Source organism: Cololabis saira, chromosome 5, assembly GCF_033807715.1.
Source record: "Cololabis saira isolate AMF1-May2022 chromosome 5, fColSai1.1, whole genome shotgun sequence".
Classification (NCBI taxonomy): Eukaryota; Metazoa; Chordata; class Actinopteri; order Beloniformes; family Belonidae; genus Cololabis; species Cololabis saira.
Window position 1 is genome coordinate 46,180,103 of NC_084591.1, and position 23,468 is coordinate 46,203,570.

Below are 23,468 nucleotides of genomic sequence, written 5' to 3' on the forward strand. Positions count from 1 at the left end.
AGCCACTCAGGAAATGGGCAGTGAGAGACAGTAGTGCAGACTTTACAGTGACATTACAGCGGCTCAAAAGCACTGATGGCTGAGACTGTGCGTTTATCAACACTGAGTGCGTTTACATGGGAAGTTTAATTCCTCTTTAATTCAGAATTAAAATTAAATTTGATTTAAAATGAGTAAAAATTACCACAAAGCGCGCAAGCGGAAGATTTGGGGGTTTTCAAAATGTATTTTGCACTCAAAGACAAAGATTTATGTATATATAATAAATTTGTGCACAGGAATGAGCAGGAGAATATATCTGTCTAGTTTACATATAAATTATGTATTAATTGTCTCCAGGTTTAGTCAGTGTGAATTTTAAATATATTATTCAGATAAAGAAATATTATTTTAAATGCAAGTTCATTTTGAAACCATGCATTGTGCAAACTTAATGAAGTTAATAAAGTAATAACAAATAATGTGACAAACATTATCACTGTGCAAAACTGGCAAAAAACCCGAAGTAGTAAAAAATCTCCAACAGAGATTAACATGTACAAACACTGTCCAATTAATCATTAACCAACTGAAAAGGCTACCAAGCATCTGAAACTTTTATTAATTAACAAAATGCGATATGTAAACCATGTTAGTTCCGCTTACTTCGTCACTTCCGGTCGGCGTTAAATGCAACGATATATAAAACGATTGAATATATATTAAAAACATTAATAACTAGGTATGAAACATAAAAACTCCTGGCAGGCCGCAAGTTGAATATACCTGGAGTGAACTGTCAGCTCCGATTTGTGTGAGCACTTACGTTCCACCAGACTCTGTAATCCGGTGCGTGCTCCACAGCCATCTCACACATCTCCTGCACCTCCTCCCTGCTGCCCCTCCTGGAGAACAGCAGCAGGTAGTGGCTCCACACCTCCGGGTCCTCACAGTTACTCTCCAGAGCGCGGGACAGCGTGTTCAGAGCGGCTTCCAGGCACTCCGCCGTAGAGCTAAGGGGGGACGACCGCGTGAGTACTGAACAAGGACGACTAAAGAAGAACCTGGATCTGCAGCTCGTTCAGACACTTACGTCTCAATCTGATTCAGGTATCTGAAGGCCAGTTTGATCCACAGCTGCGTGTCTCTGGGACTCTCCAGAACACTGCTCTCCAGGTTGGAGATGTCATCGGTCTCACTTACAAAATAGCGCCTGTCCTCAGATGTGATGCACACGTCCACCGCAGAAGTGCAGCTCTTCAAGGCAACATCTGGTCAAATACATGAGGCAAAAGTTAGTCAAAGGTCGGAAGGAAAGAAAAGTTTAATAAAGTTGGCCTTTTTTTTCTTCAATGTCATTTTAGTGATGTCTTTACATAACTGTGTCATGCTAATGTCACTATATAGGTCGGTCACATCTAAAACTCTTGGCTGTTTCATCACAAAGATTCTGATGAAAGCTCTCGCCCACCTGTTATTTTTGATTTATATAAATGATTTGGCCGCAGCCTTGTCCTCCTTGTTTCCTGTACTTTTTGCCAATGATACAAACTTATTTATTTCACATAATGATTTTTCATCTCTAATGGGAAAGGCTAACCATGATTTAGAAAACATTTCAAATGGTTTAAAATTAAACTATCAATGAATATAAAAAAATCTAAATTTTATTATATTTACATCAAAAAATTAAATATATTGTAAATCTAACAGCGGTCTGTCTATAGGAGATGACCCGCTCACTCAGGTTACATCAACAACCTTCCTTGGTGTAATTATCCATGAAAGTTTAAGCTGGAAAAACCACATCAACCATGTCTGTAAAAAAATATCTAAATCTATTGGTATTATTGGCAAATTCCGTAGTTTGGTGAATGAAAATCTTTGTACAATCTTTTGCTGTATTTTACATAGGTAGAGGCCTCGTATAAGCCACTTTTTTTTTTGCCTCAGCCTAGCACATTACAAATCACTCTTTTACATTTGTATGTTACTTGTTTTGTTTTTTACACTGTCCTGAATAAATAAATCTAAATCTAAACCTTTGAGGGAAAAAAAGATGCTAGGAAACCTTGCTCACCTCCTCCTGCAGGCGTCAGGTACGCGGCTGCAGACTCATTGCCGCCGTCGTCCTCGGGGCTGGCAGCGCTCTGCGTGGAAGGCTTTGGTCTCCACCTCCTCGTTTCTTTAAAGGTGGTGAACGGTGGCACTGAAGAACCGAGAGATAACAAGTTACAGGTCTGGTCCTGGTGAAGTGACGGTCGCACGTTTCAGGGAAGAAGAGTTTACCAACCGTGTCGCTTGCTTTCGTTCACTTTGCTCACGAGGAGGACGGCCTTCTGGTCCATCCCCATGCGGTCTTTGTTCTGACCCAACAGCTTCCTGACGTAGTTCTCTGCAGACACCGTGCACAGTACAGTTCAACAGTCGACTGGATCAACGTCACAAAGTCACACGCATTCACTCGTGTGTGAAGAAATACTCAACTATGTCTATGTATGCACTGCAAAAACTCAAAATCTTAACAAGAATATTTGTCTTATTTCTAGTTAAAATGTCTCATTTTTAGTAAAATAAAAAAATCTCATTACACTTAAAACAAGACTCATCCCTGGAAAAAACAACAATTTTCACCTGTTTCAAGTAGATTTTCACTTAAAATAAGTAGAAAAATCTGCCAGTGGAACAAGATTTTTTTGCTTGTAATGAGAAGATAAATCTTGTTCCACTGGCAGATTTTTCTACTTATTTCAAGTGAAAATTTACTTGAAACAGGTGAAAATTGTCAAATAACAAGTATTTTTTCTGGTAATGACTTTTTAAGTGTAATGAGATTTTTTGACTAAAAATGAGACATTTTAAGCAGATGATCTCTATGATTTCCTGGTAAGATTTAAAGTTTTTGCAGTGTGTATAGGTAAGTGTGTGAGTATAATTATAGTATAGTTAGTTATTATAAATACTTATAAATGATTAGTGAATGGGGGTAGGATTAAATAAGTTTACACTTCTTCCTACTCCTTTATGCACATGTAATTAAGATATTAAGTGTTAAAGTATGAAATTCTTTGTTTTGTTGGGGTTTTTTTTGTTTGCTTTGTTTTCTTATCTTCTCTCTAATTGTTGTCTTTTACATGTACAAAATAAAAAAAATCAAATCAATACCAACCGGTAGCAGCACTGATGTCCTCATCTGAGCTGGTCTCCGAGCAGCCAATCAGAGACAGGTTGTAGGACAAGATATCCTGGTACAGCTGAGTCCCGGTCAGAGTGCAGTTCCTCATGTGCTGCCTGAGAGACACAGCGTAGTAGTATTACACAGGCAGTACATACACAGCCAGTATTACACGGGCAGTACACAGCTAGCAGACTGAAACCACGTCTGGCATACTCACCACCTGCAGCCGTCATCGTTGCACGTTCCCGTCAGGTCGAAGCGGCAGAAGCAGCGGTTGGCTTCAACGGCGCTGCTGTAGGTCACGGAGCTCAGAGATAACTTCTCCTTAGTCCGGTAGTACGGGCTGAACCTGCCGGAGCGGACATGGACACAATTACAGTTACCTGCTTTTTCACGAAGTCAAGTAAACAATGACAAGATTTTTTTTTTTTTAATTAAATTCTCTTTAAATCATTGACATTACTTGATCATTTATGGCCATTTTGCCATTCAAACATCCAGCCCTCACACAGCACAAGCCCTCATTTCACTCACGTTTCAAATAAAGTGGCTCTGCAGCTCACTCAGGCTGACTCATGACAAAGTTAGTACACAACCAATTAAATCCTGACAAACAGGCTTCAGACGGCTTCCAGGAGGTCGGTTTCATCTCACTTTAGATTAGGAACTGAAGCTGACTGGATCAAACGTTTTTAGCAAGTGTCTATACGCACCTGTAAGACTTGAACACCAGCAAAGGGCTGTGATACGGTTCAAAGGGAACAGGCTTCATTTCAGAGACAGCCGCTTGGCTTGCATCCACCTCCAGTCGGGCTACCTGCACCAGAACAAAAAAAAAAGCATGATGAAGAAGACATTCCTTCATACGGAAGAGTATTAGGGCCATGCAGGAGAAAAAAATATTTGAGAGGGGAAGATTTTTTTTTTTTTTTTTTTAATTGTGCACTTCGAGAAAAAAGTCGAAATGTCGAGAAAAAAGTCGAAATGTTGAGATTAATGTTGAAATACAATTTCAAGAATAAAGTCGACATTTAGTTAATAAAGTCGACATTTGGAGAATAAAGTTGAAATTAGTGATGCACCGAAATGAAAATTTGTGGCCGAAACCGAAACCGAAAATAATAAACATTTGGCCGAATACCGAACAATACCGAACATGGTTCTTCAGCAGTTTTTCATTTATTTTGCCAATTTTTTCACCATTGTATAAATCAAATACATTTGATTTAGGCATGCTTTTCAAAGAAAAAATCTTTTACAAAATTACAAGGTAGAAAATATTTATTGAACATAAAAAAATGAATTTTTTTAAATTTCCCAGCATTATGTTGTTTTGGTTCCACCACCTGGTGAATGTTAGGTAAAATTCTTATGGGGTTAGTTTTTGGTTGGCCAACGATTTATGTAGTGCGCAACGTTACGGGACGGAGCGGCCAGTCTATTTCCTTATTTTACAACGCCGTTATTAATTGTTCGGTTTTTTCCCTACTTATTCCACCGAACACCGAAAGTGTTTTTTTGCCATTTTCGGCCGAACAATTTCGGTTACCGAACAATCGGTGCATCACTAGTTGAAATACATTTTGACTTTATTCTCGAAATTGTAGTTCAACATTAATCTCGACATTTCGACTTTTTTCTCGAAGTGCATAATGAAAAAAAAATCTTCCTCCTCTAAATTATTATTTTTCTCCTGCCTGGCCCTAATACTCTTCCGTACCTTCATGTGGATGAAGGAAGGAAAAAAAAAAAAAAAAAAAAAAAAAGAGGGACCCTGGAGTGATCGAACCATATCTGGTTATTAAAGTGCTTCTTTTTAAATAACTTAACAATTGACGTATTACCCATTTTCATCCTGTTTCTAAGCATTTAAAACAGTAATTACACAGGAAACGTGCTGCACGTTTGCTGCTCACCTGTGCAGTGGAGGTCGTGTCCGTCTCCGTCCCCAGTTTCCCCAGCTCTCTCTGCAGCAGATCTCCCAGCTTGGCCTGCTGCTGGTACCGCTGCTTCAACCCGTCCACGTCCAGACCTGCAAACATCTCTGCAGGGAGCTCAGAGCTGCCCGTGCTTTTAACCGGCTTGGTGCTTCCATCTTTAGCAGGGGTGGAGCTCACAGTGTCCAGGTGGGGTTTGGTGAAGGAATCTCTGGACTGGCGGAAGGAGGCGCGGCGGGAGCCTATACTTGCAGGAGCAGCTGCAGCAGAGGTGGATTCTGGTTCCTGATCTTCAGCGTCCGGGACGTCCTCGCTGTCCAGAACCAGTTTGTCCTGGGAAAGGTCGTGCAGAGAGGGCTGGGGCACGTTGAAGGTGCTGGGGGCGGGGAGACTGGGAATCGGAGGTTCTGGCAGGGGAACGGAGGCTGGTGCCGGCGGTTCTGGTGGGACTCCTTTGTTGCGCAGGGCCTGAGCCTCCTTTAGCTTCTGTATCTTGAGGGCGTACTCTGACTCGAGCTGCTGTAGCCGTCGCTTCTGGGCAATCAACTCTGCAAAGTGACGCTCGGAGCGGAGGGGAGCTGCATCCAGACGCTGCACCTTATTGGGCTGTAAAGACACGATGGAAACAAATCAGAACATGTTCCCTCCCTCGTCTTACATTAAAACAGATCAGAATGTTACAGCTTTGTTTCCCTAATGGCCAGAAAGAAGGTGGGTAGTTAGCAACCAACAACACAGCTCAAGTGCCTTTCAGCAAGGTATATTAAAAGGGGACCTATTATGGCATCTAATACCTATTTTAAACAGGCCTTGAATGTCTTAAAAACAAGCTTTTGATTGTTTTTGCTAAATAAATTAGAAATTCAGCCTCTGAGCCATGTCTTTATCTTCCCATTCTCCAACCTCATTATCTATGCAGGATTCTGAGTGGGCGGGGCTATGATAATGAGGCTCTGTGCTGATTGGCTGCCTGAATGACGCGATACACCGCTACGAAATAATGGCGGAAGCTCCGGCCGGTGGAGTTAGTTGTGGGCGTTGTTTCACGCATCGGAGGCCAGTCGATGTAAATTGCGCCCGTCGTTACGTAACAACGGGAGGATAAACTCTAATGTGGTATTCAGTCAGTATTCATAGCTGCAGCTACAGGACCAGACTAGAGCCACTCGTCTCAGACAGAGCTTCATCCTAGATATATAGGCCTCTGCTCTAGGGGGAACCAACATGATCCACTGAGCTGTGCCCACCCCCCCCTCATTCTCTTTCCTTTCTCATTTATTAATTAGAAGTATTTAATAACCATCATCGTTCTCCATTGTTCTTGTAGTTTGTTGTGCTGGTCTGCCCGCCCCCCTTTCTCTTCTGTGCATGTTTGCAGGCCGGAGCTTCAGGATCTGCGTGCTGTCCTGCAGCCCCCCCTCTGATCATCCCACTGCTGCTTCCACCTGTCTGTGTGGATGTCTGCTAGATTCCTGCTGACATCCTGGCCCCTCTGGCTCACAGGACGTTGAAGGGAACCAACTCACCAGAGTCTGGCTGGAGTCCATGGGGCGTTTCTGTCCTCTACCAGCAGCAAGTTGAGCCTGGAGCAGCTCCTGCTCCAAGTGGACGGCCAGAGTCTTCTTCTGGGACACCCGCTGTTCAACACAATGCACCTGCAGAGGACGAGGACACACAAACTCAAGCATCTCAAGACATAGCACATAGTTTCAACTACAGGGGATTTGGCAGGCCTTTTAGAGCCATTGGTCTTATTTAAAGTATTACAATGATCAGTTCTTACAGTAGAGGGAATCTTTCCGATGGTCTCTGACAATTTATCCTAATCTTGCAAACTCTATGATGCAAGACTATTTGGGGACTTGAGCTAACTTTGTCAGAAGGTGGGGTTGTGTTGGTTGCAGTCAGGGGAAGGACAGTTTCTAGATATGCTTCATGCTGTCACCAGCCCAAAGAGCAGAATACGGTGATACCGTGGGTTCAGTGTTTAGATATTTCTGGACATGGTGTTCATGTTAAAAGCACCATGGAAGGAGTAATCAGCTCCTGCTTTGTTGCAAATGGGTCGTTTCTATGATGTCGTAGAAGAAATGTTATCTGCTTATGTGGATCCAGTGAACATTTGCCAGCTTTAGCTAGACTGCTTATCAATCCAAATAATCAGAATCAGGTGTTCCAATTACTTCCATGGCCACAGGTGTCATGCAGACTGTTTTTACAACCATTTGTGAAAAAATGGGTTGCTCGCAGGGGTTCAGTGGATTCCAGCGTGTAACTGATAGGATGTCACCTGTGCAACAAATGTACTCGCACTTAAAAGGGCCAATCCCAATACACCCCCTACTTTCTACCACTAGCCCTAAAAATGAGTAGGGCCCTTGTAATGTTCCCTAGGGATTGGGACACCACTTGCTCCGTCACTGCGTGGTTTACGTTCGGGTACGTAAGCGACTGCGTAGTTACGTTTGCACATACGTCACACCATATCAGGAAGCCCAGAGCTAAAAGCTGTTTTAATTTCCGCTGTAGCGCTGTTAATATGCCACTTTATTAAGTTTTAATATTTTTTCCAGGCGTAAAAGTAACCGTTAAGATCCCCAACCTGGGCTCAGTTTATCCAAATAACGCCTGTTAAGAAATTTGCTCTGAAGTTTTCGGGGACGAGAAGAACCGCCGGTGATTTATGGTTCCACGTTAAATTGACGCAGAGCCTACGGCGTAGGTAACGCGGCGACGTGCAACGTACGGCGCACGTCGCCGCATAACTTACGCCGTAGGCTCTGCGTTGGTGTAACGCGGAACCATAAATCAGCCTTTATTCTGGCGAGATCTGAAGATACAACGCAACAACGGGCAAACGAGTGATTATATACATTCACTGAGTGAATATTATGAAAGTAAAATATATATTTCTTGCTAAAAATGTAATCAAAACGCATTTTTATGCAGAAACTAACTCAAAATATTGATTTTATTCACTAAAAAACAAGTATATAATATAAGTATATAATAAGTATAATAATGTCCACCATGTTTTTTTTTCTGAAAATGATGACGTAAAGCATTCTGGGAAATTTTTCTGGCCCTCGGTCAGCAAGTCAGCATCTGAAATCCCTCACTGTGAAGGGTTAGATTCATACACACTACCCCTCGTTATGTCCACTACCCCTACATGCAAAGAGGAATTGGGACACCTCTACCCTCACGGGTAGGGGTAGTGCTGAAAAGTAGGACTAGGGGGGGATTGGGACTGGGCCAAATATTTCACAGTCAACTGTGTTTAAGTCAACAAAACATCAGAAAGCTCTCAGTTGTTGAACAGGATGAGCATCTCACCTGCTCCTGCAGCTTCCTCAGCAGTGTCCTGTTGGCGCCTACGATCTTCTCCGACGCTTGCAGCTGCTCCCTCAGTTTGGCCACTTTGGTCTCTGCCGCCTTCAGAGACTCTGCCTTCTTCAGTTCCTGCTGCAGCAGGTGTCTGAGCACGGCTTCGTCTCTCTGCAGCAGCTTCCTGTGAACAGATCATCTGCTTAGTTCCTGCAGCAGAGCCGTGGAACAGAACTCTGAACCCTGACAAGAGTCATGCACACTGGGGGAGTGAGGTTAACATTCACAATTCACAACAAGCACTTTTAAGGGCTGATCATAGCCATGATCATTTACATCTGACAGTAAACTAACGTTTGTGGAAAATCTGAAAAGTGTACTTAAGTGTACTGTTCAACCGTTTGATGTCTGAGCGAGTTCTAGTGAGTCCTACAAGAGGTGACTGTTTCCCAGTTTAGACAGTTTGAGGAAATTGTGAATAACTAAAGGGCTTCCATCAGCAGGCTTTAGAAAAGAAGACAACTGCATCAAGTTTAAATCTTTAGAAATTGTTTTATGTACTCTTTAGTCAGCAGCTACAGTGTGCAGTACTTTTTGCTAATCCAAAACCTTTGCTCTAGTGTTGTATGGTCCGCTGTGCCAAAGACCTAACTGACTGTATATTTCTGAAGTGCTTATATAAATAAAAATGTAGCACAAAGTGCTTTACATATTTAAAATAATACAAGTTAAAAACAATAATAATATAAATTTAGTCAAATCGGTTACAAAAATATTTACAAACTAAATCAACTAATTTCAAACAATTCTCTCTTATTACTTCAGTGCACACTTGAGGGAATTTCTAGGAAATATAAGGAATGTTTGGCGCAAGTGAGCCATGTAGCACCCTATAATGTAATAATTTCCTGAAAATTTAATACAATTTGCACTTAACTCAATCGAAAATGTAATAAAACCTATTAATGTAATAACTTCACCAATAATGTAATAAAATATCCTGACGGATATTGTAATGAAATTTTTACTAATAATGTAATGCCTTATTACATTATTGGGAATTTATTACATGGAACTCAAAGTCTGCAATTTAACCCAATAGTCATTCTGGTGTTTCAAATCCAGCGTATACTGTATAACATTCTTAGATACTTAAAACACAAAATGCAGAACTGTGGACTGAAAATGAACATTTATATTACATTATTTGTCAAGTATTACATTATCAGTTTTGGAAGAAAAAAAAAAGACCCACCTGAAAATGTAATAAATTCCCAATAATGTAATAAGGTATTACATTATCAGTAAAAATGTTATTACAATATCAGTCAGGATATTTTATTACATTATTGGTGAAGTTATTACATTATTGGATTTTATTGCATTTTCGATTGAGTTAAGTGCAAATTTTATTACATTTTCAGGAAATGATTACATTATATGGTGCTACAAGCCAGAGCCTCACCTTTGTCCAGTCCTACTGCGTGACTGCAGTCCTCACCTTTGTACGGTGCTACTGCTTGAGTCCTCACCTGTGTTTGCTGAGTCTCTGCTCCGCCTCGCTCAGCTTCAGCTCCACAGACGGCTTCACGAGGGAATCCAACTTGAGTTGAGGTGCCGCAGGTGAGATGAAGCTCAGAGAACTGTGTTCCTTCAGCATCCTCTGCTTCTCTCTGCCGCAACAATCCAGTCAGTCTCAGACATGGTACACACATGGTTTCTGATGCTGCTATCACTTTTACACAAAGCACTCCTACCTCCCAAACTCCTCTTTCAGGAAACGGTACTCCACCCTCTCGGTTTGAGGTAGAACTTCTGCCGGTCTGACTGGGTTATTCTCCTTCTCACATCCTGACGCTGCTTTAGGCTTCGCTGCCTGTGACACATCAGAGCATCGGTCACATGACTTGTCATGATCAATGAAATATAAAACACTGAAGGAGAGTTCAGATTCAATCATTTGTGAGATTTGGGATGTTTCCTGCACTCGTGTTCTCTTTATTATTTTGGAATCGTTAAGCGAGACTAGGAATGGGTGATATCTTACTGTTCACAATATACCGTCAAAAGAATTCCCCACGGTAATTTGTCATCTCGCGGTAAAAACGATAATTCCCGTTGATGACGTTTTTGTGTAACAGAAGGCGGATCTGAGAGCGAGGAGCTCGTTTTTAAACAAGGCTCCAGCTCTGGAACTGGTTTGGATTTAAAAAGAGAGACGAGGAGCAAACATCTATTATATGCAGTCTGCAAAAAAACAGTGAGTGCAAAGGATGGTAATACAAGTAATTTATTCCACCAACTCCAACATTAGCACAAACCGGAGTACGAGGACAGCCGGACAATGCGCGCATACTGCGAAAGCCATTAATTAATTTAATATTTTAGTTAATTTGCAGATTTTATTTATATTAGAAGACTGATTGCATTTTATTTTCAGTGAACTTTTATTTATTTGTCCTGTTTTTTTATTTATCAGGTTGTATTTTTTTCTACTTTGTGATTTTATAAGCTAGGAAAACTTGAAGGACAATGGTACTGTTGCTGTTTGCACTGTTATCCCACTGTTTAAGCCATACAGTTTGAATAAATGTTGAATCTGTTCTTACATTTCAAACTTGTTTCATTTGAGTCATTCCAGTTTTGCAGTACAGGTGGACTAATTTAATTGGTTTTTATTAATTCAATTTAATTGGTGTAGTTTAGTAGCATTTACTATTCTTTTAGAGCAGTGTTTTGGCTCCAAAGACTGACTGTGGTGATAGATTTATAGTTAAAAAGGTGGAGTTGAATTGGTATTTTTTTTATCGTCATTTTTATCGTTATCGGGATAAATCCCAGAAATTATCGTGATACATTTTTTAGTCCATACCGCCCATCCCTAAGCGAGACCCACCTCCACTGTTCTCCGGGCCTCTTTGATCATGGACTCCAGACCTCCAAACACCGTCTGTGAGGAGCTGCAGGCATCCATGTCTGAGTCGCTGTCGTCTGAATCGTTGAGTGAAACCACCACTGACTTGTGCCTGGGCAGCTGTGGAAAAAAAACAAAAACACCAGCATAAATGGCTGACTCTGAAACAGATCTGGGTTTCGAATGTCAAAATCTCAAAAACATCAAAACAAATGAGAATCTGACAGTTCACAGTAAAGTTAGGAGTCCTGAAAGAGACTGAGGAGTAAATGTGCATGTCAGGATGTGCCGTGGTGTTTGTGCTGTAGTCTGGCTGCATCTTACCACTAGCTGGGCTCTGGCAGTTTGACGTGGTCTGGGGAATCTACTGCTCCGTGATTGGGCCACCGTGTTCAAGCTGACGGTGCTCAGGTTTCCTCTGGGTGGTGGCTGGACGTCTGCAGGAGGTGGACAGCTTGGAGACGCAAAAGCACTGGGGCTTTTCTACATGGAGGAGGACAAAGTGGACCGTTACTGGTGGCAGCAGAGACTTAGGCCCAGTCCCAATCCCCCCCTAGTCCTACTTTTCAGCCCTAACCCTAAATGTTGTGCGTTCCCGTGAGGGTAGTGGTGTCCCAATTCCTCTTTGCATGTAGGGCTAGTGGACATAACGAGGGCTAGTGTGTATGAATCTAGCCCTTCACAGTGAGGGATTTCAGATGCTGACTCGCCGACCGAGGGCCAGAAAAATTTCATAATTTGCCTTGACTGAATCAAAACAAAAAACATGGCGGACATTTCTAATTTTTAGTGAATAAAAAAAAAAAAATCAATATTTTGAGTTAGTTTCTGCATAAAAATGCGTTTTGATTACATTTCTAGCGAGAAATATATATTTTACTTTCATAATATTCACTCAGTGAATGTACATAATCACTCGCTTGCTCGTTGTTGCGTTGTATCTTCAGATCTCGCCAGAATAAAGGCTGATTTATGGTTCCGCGTTACACCAACGCAGAGTCTACGGTGTAGGTTACGCAGCGATGCGCGCCGTACGGTGTGCGTCGCTGTGTAACCTACGCCGTAGGCTCTGCGTCCATTTAACACGGAACCATAAATCGCTGGCGGCTCTTGTCTTCTTGTCTTCTCATCCCCGAAAACATCGGAGCATTTCTTAACAGTGTTATTTGGATAAACTGAGCCCAGGTTGGGGATCTTAACGGTTACTTTTATACCTGAAAAAATATTAAAACTTAATAAAGTGGCATATTTACAGCGCTACAGCTGAAATTAAAACAGCTTTTATCTCTGGGCTTCCTGATATGGTGTGACGTATGTGCAAACGTAACTACGCAGTCGCTTACGTACCCGAACGTAAACCACGCAGTGACGTAGCAAGAGGTGTCCCAATCCCTAGGGAACATTACAAGGACCTACGCCTGTGGCTTCATTTTTAGGGCAGGTGGTAGTGGGTGAGGACTAGTGGTAGAAAGTAGGGTGAACATTGGGATTGGCTCTTAGTCCTCCCAGTCTTGTCAGAGTGCTGAAGCTCTTACATGTGTCCAACATTGACCTTTGTTTGCTCTTATCATGTATGTTGAACCAACAGGCTGCTGTTGATGTTTTATGTTTTTCCAACATCCCACCATTGAATTATTATCATCACAAAGCGAGGCTGGCACCTTATTTGAACAGAGGGGAACGGCCTCTTATGAAATGAAAACATAGTGACCAATCCAGGTCCATAAGGCCACTGTTCTGCACGTCTTAAGCCCCTTTTCCATTGGCAGATACCCCCTCGTTAAAGACGCACACGTCTAGTGCGTTGCCTGTCCTTTTTACACTGACTGACACAGGGCGGCGTGTGGAGCTGTCACTGATAACTCCCCTCTGAGGGGACATGTTATCACGGCTCAGGACTAACATGAAGAGAACGATGCAGTGGCGGGTGGAATTTGTTGATAACGAGCGCGGGTGTGTCGTGAACAATTACAGAACGGTAATCTGCAACTGGCTGCTAAAATGATAGACAGGCGCTATGAAAAACACGAAAGTCAGGTCATTAAAAAAACTGAAGAGCCTTGAAGGAAGTAATTGGTATTCAACAAAAACATGAGCAGGAGTGGCAGAGGAAGACTGCTGGTCATATTTGTCATGTTACCAAGTACCACTTAACACTTCCTCACTCCCCTCAAGTCGCCTTCAGGCACCGGGGAGCCAATAACACGCTTTGCCATTACCCAACGTGCATTAAACAGCCGTTCATCATCCAATGACAATAGCAGGATCTAATCTGAAAATGCCTTTAAATGGATCCCTGCTCCAACACACCTGATTGAAATGAAGGATCCATTCATAGGGAAAGGATTGCAGAGCAGTAGCCCTGGCACTGGGGTTTGAACTTTGATGTGGGCGGGAGCGGGTGGATAAAAAAAAAACACTGCAGGATGGGGATGTAATCTAGCGACAAGATGGAAATCAATGACATGGAAAAGAAGCTCAAACAAGGTCTTTACTAAACAAAGACAAAGCAAGGCCAGTCAGATATTTGGAGAAACTGTGTTTAGTGTCTGTGGAGCATCTTGGAAGAGAGACGCACGGGATTGGGACCTCGGTCATTAGCATTCTCTTCCTCCACAGCAATGTAATGGCCAAGTGCTTCTTATGTTACATTAATTAGTTTCGTTCGTTAACTTTGTTCGTTTTTTGTTATGTATTAGTGTTATTTGAGCCACTCACAGCTACTCTCGTTGCTATAATAACCTCAACCACATAATTGATGCTGCTAGAAAGGTGAAAAAGCCTGTGCAATGATGACAATGATGGATTTGCATCTACAGTAACTTTCTGTCAGGTGCCTATGAGCTGTCAATCATCCATCAAGCTCGACAATTATCATGTTAACATTAAACCAGATAGATTTGTCTGGTGTGGGCATAAATTCTCAGAGTTTTATGGGATCGGGCGGGAGTGGAAAACACGTTGCGGGCAGTAATGGTCAGAAATTCAGCGGGAGTGGGATGAAGAAAACTGTCCCGCTATAGCGGTGCTCTACTGGGGAGCGCTGCTCAAACATGTCGGCCTCAGAGATGGAATGTTGTCCACCCCTCCTCCGGCCAGAGCAGATACACACCTCAGGGACGGCCACTCTCTTGTTGGCCATGGACATCAGACAGGTCTCCCTGAGCAGCATCTCTTCCTCCTCCTCTTCATCAGCAAACGGAGGTTTAGGGGGCGGCTCCAGCTCGTCTGGTGGAGGGGGCAGAGGGGGAGGCGGGGCGGGGACACTTGACATCGCAGCTGAGAGGAGGGGCTGAAAGACAGGAGAGAAGGTCAATGAAATACAGATCATTTACATACAATACACCCACTAGTTCTATTTCCACACTAGTCTGCTGATGCTCAACAACAGCATCTTATACAAGAGTCTTGTATAAGCCTTAGAATGAAAGCAAACACATGCTGCACGTATCTATTTTAGTTAGAACTGGGGGAAGATTTTTTTTCTTCATTATGCACTTCAAGAAAAAAGTCAAAAAGTCGAGATTAATGTTGAAATACAATTTCAAAAATAAAGTCGAAATTTTGCCTTTTTTCTCAACATTTCGACTTTTTTCCTCGACATTTCGACTTTTTTGTCAAAATTGTATTTCAACATTAATCTTGAAATTTCAACTTTTTTCTCATCATTTCGACTTTTTTCTCGAAATTTCGACTTTTCGACATTTAAACTTTTTTCTCGACATTTCGACTTTTTTCTTGAAGTGCACAATAAAAAAAAAATCTTCCCCTCTCAGATATTTTTTCTTCTGCATGGCCCTGATATTCTTCCGTACAAATCTTCGTTAACACAAATGTTGAAATTGAATATATTTATTCTACACATTTTTACAGCATTGGAAAACGTTAAGAATGTTTGTGTCATGTTTGTCTTCCTACAGAAACCACATTAACACAAAAAATATATTTTCCCTCCCCCATCTATTTCCATTTTCAAACATTTTTGTAACCTCAGAATACTTATAGAATGTGAGGCCTACCATTCCGAGGGCGGCAGCCGCAGCCCCGTACAGGCCCAGCTGGGAACATCCCGTCTCGTCTGCTGACAGCAGGTTGTGTGTTGGGGACGGCGCTGACGGAGAAAGGACAAGTGAGCAACATCAAACAGGTAGAAGGAAGTGCAGTACAGTACAGTGCAGTACAGGAGCATCCTGGTCACCTGGTGAACTGGTCTCACTATCCGTGTCCATGGCAACCTCATCATAGTTGTCATATTGGTAGAGGTTCCCTGAGGTGTCCAAGCCTGGTTTGCCAGCAGACTTTCTGTAGTCCTGGTCCCTGGACTGAACAAAGACACACGTGAGTTGAGTTTAGAGTTTCATAGAAAATGAATGGCAGCCGGACGCCTATGTGACGCTTTCAGTGTGAATCCAGGGTAGGTTCTTACCTTGTTGCGCATCCGTTTCCCTCCCACCAGCTTCATGAAGCGGTTGTACTGCTCGTCCTGGTTGGACAGGTCACGGATTCGTCGGATCTCATCCTCGCGTTTCCGTCGCTCCTCCTCCTCCTGCCGGCGTTTCTCCTCCTGCTTTCTCTGCTGCTGCAGCTTCCAGGTGCGAAGCTGCTGCTTCCTGAACGCCTGCTTCGCTGCCGAGCCTGACAGAGACAAACCAGCATGTTACTCAGCATGTTACAAAGTGAGTGACAAACAGTGAGGAAACGGCAGTAAAACACTGTTCTTTACTAAACTATCTGTACTGGATCAGATCAATCAGCAGGAAAGGCACTCACTAAAGAAAGATGACAAAGAAAGGAACATCCACACTGTGTGATTCATGAACATCTGTTATTTTGTTGATTTAAAGATGACTTTGAAAACATGTGTTTGTGTCATCTTAAATTTTCTTCTGAAACATTTCACTGCACTGGTTTGTGCAAGTGGAACCGCTTGGAACGTTGGTGAAGACAGATCCGAACTGTTGGGAATTAAGTAGCACATATTTCACCAAGACATGGTTGCAGGAACGTATTGAACTCCAGTGCCTCTCTATGCAGCTTTCAGGGTTCATACACATTATAACTAACATTTCCATGACTTCTCCATGAATTGGCAGCAAGTTTCCATGACTATACATGACCTCGAAAACATCAATGTATGAATGAAATTTAGAAATAAAACTATGTAAACATAGTTACGTTACATTAACGTAAAGACTCCAATCCTGACCTTATGTGTTACATTAACGCACATCCTAAGTCACTTTTGCACAGACTCATATCCGGCACTTAACCTCATGTTGTACATTTTTGCTTGTACATTTTCTCTCTTTTCATTATATATTTGCTCTTGTATTGTATTGCACCAATCACCACAACAAATTCCTTGTGTGTTTAACAAACTTGGCAATAAACCTTTTTCTGATTCTAAAAAGTCACCACAGTGGAAATCTAATTGTCTAATTGTAATATAATCTAATTGTGGTTTTATACAAAATAAACATTTGTTCAAACTAACACTGATATACCAGCAATATGTTGTAGTATATGTTGTATAGTAATCTAATATAACTGTAATAACTGTAATAACTGTAATAATAACCGATCTGCATGATGCGCAAGATGCTCGGCACATCACGCGTGAGAACGCGCAAGACTTTGATACAAAATATTTATTGATCAATTTTAAATCTACCTTATAGGCTGTTATTACTAAATGTTATCATTAAGTGAGAAAAATAAATTCCATGACTTTTCCAAAACTTTTGGGGTGAACTTATGTTTCCAAAACTTTTCCAGACCTTGAAAATGACATTTTCAAATTCCATGACTTTTCCAGGTTTTTTCAAAACTTATAAAACCCTGAGCTTTCATACAGGAAGACTCCACCAGCACTGCAAACAGAATGATTGCAGTGCTTGTTCACTGCAGTTATCCTGAAGAGGCATCGCTACACTCCGGATACAGAACTTCTGGCGGCGACCACCCATAACAGAGTTCCTCTGCATTACCTGCCGATGCAGCATGGGACATCGTCAAACTTAATAACTTCAAAAAAATATCTTAATTAGGGCCCGAGCACTTACAGTGCGAAGGCCCTATTGTATCTGTAGGAATTTTTTTTTTCTTTCTCGTTTTTATTTGTCCGACAAAATAAGGGCCTTTTTCCCCCTAAACGTGCCCCAAAAGTCACCAAATTTTGCACCAAACCAGGCCTGGAGAAAAATGTGATATTTAATGGTTTGCATTAATGGGCGTGGCCTAACGGCTCAACAGCGCCCCCTAGAAAACTTTGTGCCTCAAGCCCCACAATACGGTTTGACGTACATGCACGAAAATCAGTACCCACCTGTATCATGTCACAACTTAAAGAAAAGTCTCTTGGCGTCATGGCCGAAACGAACAGGAAGTCGGCCATTTTGAACTAATCGTGTAATTTTGGCACAATTTATGCCATTCCTTCGGCAGTTAATACGGCCCGAACCGTAACGTGCACCCAGGTGTGTTATACATCAAAATGTGCGTCTCCATCCTGCGACAACATGCATTACTTTTCTCAGTCAAAAGAGTTACCGTGGCGACGATAGACGCCAAAAAGCGCGACCCCCCCTTCATCTGATTGGTCCATATTTGATAGTTCCTACTTTCTGTCATAACTTTTGAATGGTTTGATATAGAGTCGTGGGTGGTGACATCTGCTAAATGTCCAGGCCTGAAGAATCTACATCAAGTCATACAAGCTTCCACTGCAGCCTGAACGTGCACAAGGGTGGAGGACCGTTCATCGCTGCTTGCAGCTTTAATTTATATAATTTCCATTAGGAGATTGATGATCTAATATCTAATTTGGTTCAAACCTGGCTTTATCTTCTGCTGGCCTGATAATGTGAGTGTTGCCAAAAGCACAATGACCCAAGAAGTTTGGATGTCAAAACAAATAATAAGTTAAGAGTAATAGCGTTCCTGCAGACTCCACCTCCTCCCGTCTCACCTGGATTGGTCAGTTTCTTGGCATGAGGTTTCCCTGGAGTCCAAACTTTATCTATTGGAGATTTGGGACCGGGTTTGGGACTCTTTTTGAGCCTGTCTCTCTCCAGAAGTCTGTCTTTCTCAGCGGGTCTGGGCCCGGGCTTAGTCCTGTCCCGTTCCCTGTCTCCGGGTTTGGACCTGGTCCTGGTTCTGTCTGCAGCAGTAGCAGCTGCAGCGGAGGTGGACCGTGTAGCAACTCTCTGCTTGCTGGGGGCAGTCGCTGCAGAAGACGAGCTGGAGTTCTTCTCCTGGCTGGCTTTCACGATACGGTCCTTGCTCTTCTTCATCACCTGCTGCTCCTTTTGCTGCCACTTCTTACTGGCCGACTGTAGGGCGAGGAGACGCAGCTGCAGCTCTGACAGTTCTTCCTCCTCCACCTTCTCCACCGGCTGAAAAGACAAGTTACAGACTGCAGTTCAAAGCTCGGCATGTCACATGACCAGAGGTGGTAGTAACGAGTTACATTTACTCCGTTACATTTACTTGAGTAAGTTTTGGGAAATGTTGTACTTTTAGGAGTAGTTTTGAATCACTATACTTTTTACTTTTACTTGAGTAGATTTGTGAAGGAGAAACTGTTCCTCTTACTCCGCTACATTAGGCTACGTTGAGCTGTTACTTTTCTTTTATCCCTTTTATCCACGTACGCGTCAATCTCATGACATCACTGGGTGATTCTTTGGGAAAAATGTTTGTTTTTGCATGTTTTGTCACATTTACACAGACTCAAACACACACAGAGTTTCTATGAGTTCATGTTTGTTCTAGTTCTGCCTGGTTAAAAAAGAAAAGTACAAAGGCTTGAAATTTTGTGCTACTTGTGCTTAATTTATTTTTTATTCTGTAATTTTATTTATTTTATTATGTATTAAAGTACTTGAATTTACTTTAAGATTTTAATTTAAGCATTTTTTTATTTTATTGATTTAATTTGCCAGAAGATGATTATTTTTTTACTTTTGTCTGTTTGAATGGTTGTGTTAAAGAAATACATCAGACGTTACTCAACAGTTACTCAGTACTTGAGTAGTTTTTTCACCAAGTAATTTTTTACTGACCATCCAGCTCCTCACCCATCAGATATGTGTTTCACATGAGCAGTTCAGGTAAAAACGGTAGTCAAATCAGCAAAAATGTCAGTTTGCTGGATGAAATATATTAATTCCTGATAAAATAAGTTTGTTAGTGCTCATGTGTACATGTGAATGAGTTTGTGAGTACATGAAAGTACAATCTGCATTGAGGCTTCTCGCTTCAGGAATCCCGGTCTGTGATTGGACGCTGCCTCAGCGTCGCTGCTGCTCATTTGCATAAAGTTGAGATTTTTCAACTTCAAATTGACGCTCTGGACGGGCTGCTACCGACGCTTCTCGACGCAAGCTTTCATAGAAAATTAATGGCAGCTGGACGCCTATGACGCCCGTGATGCTTTCAGTGTGAATCCAGGGTTAGGAGGAGAGATTGATCATCGGCTAAACACCAGGGCGGAGACATTAAACTGACTCAGAGCAGCCGTTAGAGCTCACCTTATCAGGCGACACAATGGAGTCCTCGCTGGAGGCCGATGATTCACTGGGACATGAACAAGCTTGCTGAGTCTTTTCCTTCTCCTCAGTGTCATCGGCAGCCTTCCCCTCCGTCTCTGCACCGTCCACGCTCGCTGGTTCAGCCCCTGTTCACATCCAGAGAAACAAGTCACATCACTGCCTTTCTTTGTGATCACACTTCCTAAAGATAACGGGCTCATCTCAAACTTGTTACATTCTACCTTTTAACGTATCATTTATATCAGACCAGGGAGAGTAGCAGTCTAGTGGATACTGAAGTGGACTTGGTGCAGCCAACGTTCCCGTATGAGGAGCTGAATTGTTTCACTGCATTTCCACATTCAACATGTACACTTGGTGACCGTATGCAGTCACAGAAACATAACTGCACACATGTAAACAGCTTAATGCTCCAATTCTTCACACGTCCAATACAAGTTACTTTACACCAGAGCCAGAAAAACAGGAGGGAAAAAAGATGCCCACAGTTCATTACACTGCAAAAACTCAAAATCTTAACAAGAATATTTGTCTTATTTCTAGTTAAAATGTCTCATTTTTAGTCAAAAACTCTCATTACACTTAAAACAAGAGTCATTACCAGAAAAATAACTTATTTGACAATTTCCACCTGTTTCAAGTAAATTTTCACTTGAAATAAGTAGAAAAAAATCTGCCAATGGAACAAGATTTTTTGCTTGTAATGAGAAGATAAATCTTGTTCCATTTGCAGATTTGTTCTGCTTATTACCAGAAAAATAACGTGTTATTTGACAATTTTCACCTGTTTCAAGTAGATTTTCACTTGAAATGAGTCTTGTTTTAACCCTTGTACTGTCTTTGGGTCAAAATGATCTAATTCTCCCTTCTTTCTTTCCTCCTGCTCTCTCCTTCCTTCCTCTTTCTTTCCTTCTTTCCTTCCTTCCTGCTGCTCTCTCCTTCCTTCTTCCCTTCCTCTTTTCTCCCTTCCTTCCTTCTTTCCTTGTTTTCTCCCTCCCTTCCTTCCTTCCTCCCTCCCTTCCTTCCTCCTGCTCTCTCCTTCCTTCTTCCCTTCCTCTTTTCTCCCTTCCTTCCTTCCTTGTTTTCTCCCTTCCTTCCTTGTTTCCTTATTTTCTACCTTCCTTCATCCCTGCCTTCCTTCTTTCCTCCCTCCCTCCCTCCCTCCCTCCCTCCCTCCCTCCCTCCCTTCCTTTCTCCCTTCCTTCTTTCCTCCCTTCTTCTCTTCCTCCTTCCTTGACTCGAAGACTGCACAAGGGTTAAGTGTAATGAGATTTTTTGACTAAAAATGAGACATTTTAACGAGAAATAAGGCAAATATTCTTGTTAAGATTGTGAGTTTTTGCAGTGAAGCCCAAGACTCACCATCAGCACCACCTCCACCTCCTGGATCCTGCTCTGCCTTCCTCTGCAGCTGGTCCAGGTCTGCCGGTGTCGGGAGTTTCTGACGCAGCGGTTTGATGTTAAACGCTTGGAAAGCTTTTCTCTCGTCCTTTTCCAGCTCTGATGGATCATCTGCCCCTGCCAGATTTGGAGCCGGTTCTGGACCGGGCTGGGCTTCCCGAGGACCGGGAACACTCTGCTGCTGCACGTCTTCTCTGACCGGGGCAGCCACGGGCTCCAGGGCCATGGTCTCTTCTTTGCGGATGCATTCCAGCTCCAGTTGGATCTGTTTGTACTTGGACAGCAGATCCTCAAAGCTCTCGTCAACACTGCTCTCTGGTCTGGGAACACTGGCAATTACTTTCCTGGCCCGATTCCTCCCCAGCTGCTTCTCTGAGGTTTACAGTTAGGGATAATAACTATAGCTGATCACTACTGGTCATCTCATCAGGCAATTTAGGTCCAGGGTTCATACACATTTTAACCAACACATTTCCATGACTTGGCAGCAAGTTTCCATGACTATACATGACCTCTAAAACATCAATGTATGAATGAAATATAGGAATAAAACTATGTAAAAAGTCACCACAGTGGAGATCTAATGACAATTATGGTTTTATACAAAATAAACATTTGTTTAAACTAACACTGATATACCAGCAAAATGTTGTAGTATATGTAGTATAGTAATCTAATATAACTGTAATAACTGTAATAATAACTGATCTGCATGATGTGTAAGATGCTAGACAAGACTTTTCTATACGAAATATTTATTGATCAATTTTAAATCTACCTTATAGGCTGTTATTACTAAATGTTATCGTTAATGAGAAAAATAAATTCCATGACTTTTCCAAAACTTTTGGGGTGAACTTATTTTTCCAAAACTTTTCCAGGCCTTGAAAATTACATTTTCAAATTCCATGACTTCTCCAGGTTTTTTCAAAAACGTATGAACCCTGTAGGTCATAAGAAAGTGGAAAACACAGACTCAGCCACCTGTTTTCTCGGTTCAATAATAACATACATCTCAGCTGATTCATCAACTCTGACTTCACGTTTTGTTTAGAATACTGTCATTGAAACTGAACAGCTTGATTAGATGACTAATCAACTCAATTGACTTCTAACATGGCAAAACCCAAACATGTATTAATCCATGCATTAATTCATTATCTATAACCATTTATACATATTCAACTGTCTTACGCCAACAGCAGAATCCTGGACAGGTTTCTATTCCATCACAGCTCACTCACTGCTTACTTTTTAAAATTATCCATAATGCTGCAGCTCCCCTCTTGAAAAAATTTGTTACTCTCTGGTCTGAGAAGTCGACACGAACAACCAGATCTGTTACCAGGGGGGAGTGTAGTGAACCCCAATGCAAAACTGCATTTGGGAAGTCATCATTCTCCTGTATTGCAATGGAAAACTGACATTATTTCATGTACAAGTCCCCACACCTTCTCACATCTGGCCAGGCCTTGGTTACTGTCAACACAAGTGTGTGTACATTTATGAAGTGTGTTGTGTGTGTGTGTGTTGGGGGGGAAGCCTAGCTTTAAATCTTAGGTGCCGACATCTGACAGATCCCATGCTCTGTTGAATCTGCTTCCATGTTTTTATTTATCTATTGTCTGTTTGCTTTGTTCTGCTATTTTAGTTATTTTTTCTATACTAATTTTTATGTAGTATTCCATCAACCTGCCCAGGGACTACAGGTGGAAAATAGCAAGTTGCTACAACCTGGCACAATGCATATTCTCTTGTAAAAGATTAATGTCTTACTGTGCATTGCCTCTGTTTTGAAATAAATAAATTACAAAAATCACAAATATCAAGATGAAACCTATCCAACATACTAAAATATGAAGGGAATCTATTTTAAAAATGTTCAAAACTCAAAAAAGATGACTCGTCAGAATTTGATATACAGGACTGTCTCAGAAGATTTGAATATTGTGATTTTCTGTAATGCAATTACAAAAACAAAAATGTCATACATTCTGGATTCATTACAAATCAACTGAAATATTGCAAGCCCTTTATTATTTTAATATTGCTGATCATGGCTTACAGCTTAAGAAAGTTCAAATATCCTCAAATCTCAAAAAATCTTAATATTCTGGGAATCTTAATATTAAACTGTAAACCACAATCAGCAATATTAAAATAATAAAAGGCTTGCAATA

The 23,468-nt window shown here is 41.7% G+C and overlaps 1 protein-coding gene across 2 annotated transcripts in view; it reads right to left on the reverse strand.

Moving 5' to 3' along the window:
- LOC133444472 (zinc finger C3H1 domain-containing protein-like) overlaps positions 1–23,468 on the reverse strand; it is a 36,892-nt gene that overhangs the window by 12,385 nt on the left and 1,039 nt on the right. For both annotated transcript variants that reach the window (XM_061722285.1, XM_061722284.1), the window contains exons 2-22: positions 21,250–21,660; positions 19,867–20,012; positions 18,303–18,729; positions 15,762–15,970; positions 15,534–15,657; positions 15,355–15,446; positions 14,448–14,627; positions 11,660–11,818; positions 11,318–11,455; positions 10,179–10,297; positions 9,954–10,094; positions 8,431–8,605; positions 6,621–6,749; positions 5,074–5,700; positions 3,871–3,974; positions 3,375–3,506; positions 3,149–3,270; positions 2,273–2,374; positions 2,060–2,188; positions 1,073–1,250; positions 806–992 (exon numbers count right to left, since the gene is read on the reverse strand). In XM_061722285.1, the coding sequence (XP_061578269.1) occupies positions 806–992; positions 1,073–1,250; positions 2,060–2,188; positions 2,273–2,374; positions 3,149–3,270; positions 3,375–3,506; positions 3,871–3,974; positions 5,074–5,700; positions 6,621–6,749; positions 8,431–8,605; positions 9,954–10,094; positions 10,179–10,297; positions 11,318–11,455; positions 11,660–11,818; positions 14,448–14,627; positions 15,355–15,446; positions 15,534–15,657; positions 15,762–15,970; positions 18,303–18,729; positions 19,867–20,012; positions 21,250–21,660 (4,031 nt within the window). The remainder of the gene's footprint in view (positions 1–805; positions 993–1,072; positions 1,251–2,059; positions 2,189–2,272; positions 2,375–3,148; positions 3,271–3,374; positions 3,507–3,870; positions 3,975–5,073; positions 5,701–6,620; positions 6,750–8,430; positions 8,606–9,953; positions 10,095–10,178; positions 10,298–11,317; positions 11,456–11,659; positions 11,819–14,447; positions 14,628–15,354; positions 15,447–15,533; positions 15,658–15,761; positions 15,971–18,302; positions 18,730–19,866; positions 20,013–21,249; positions 21,661–23,468) is intronic.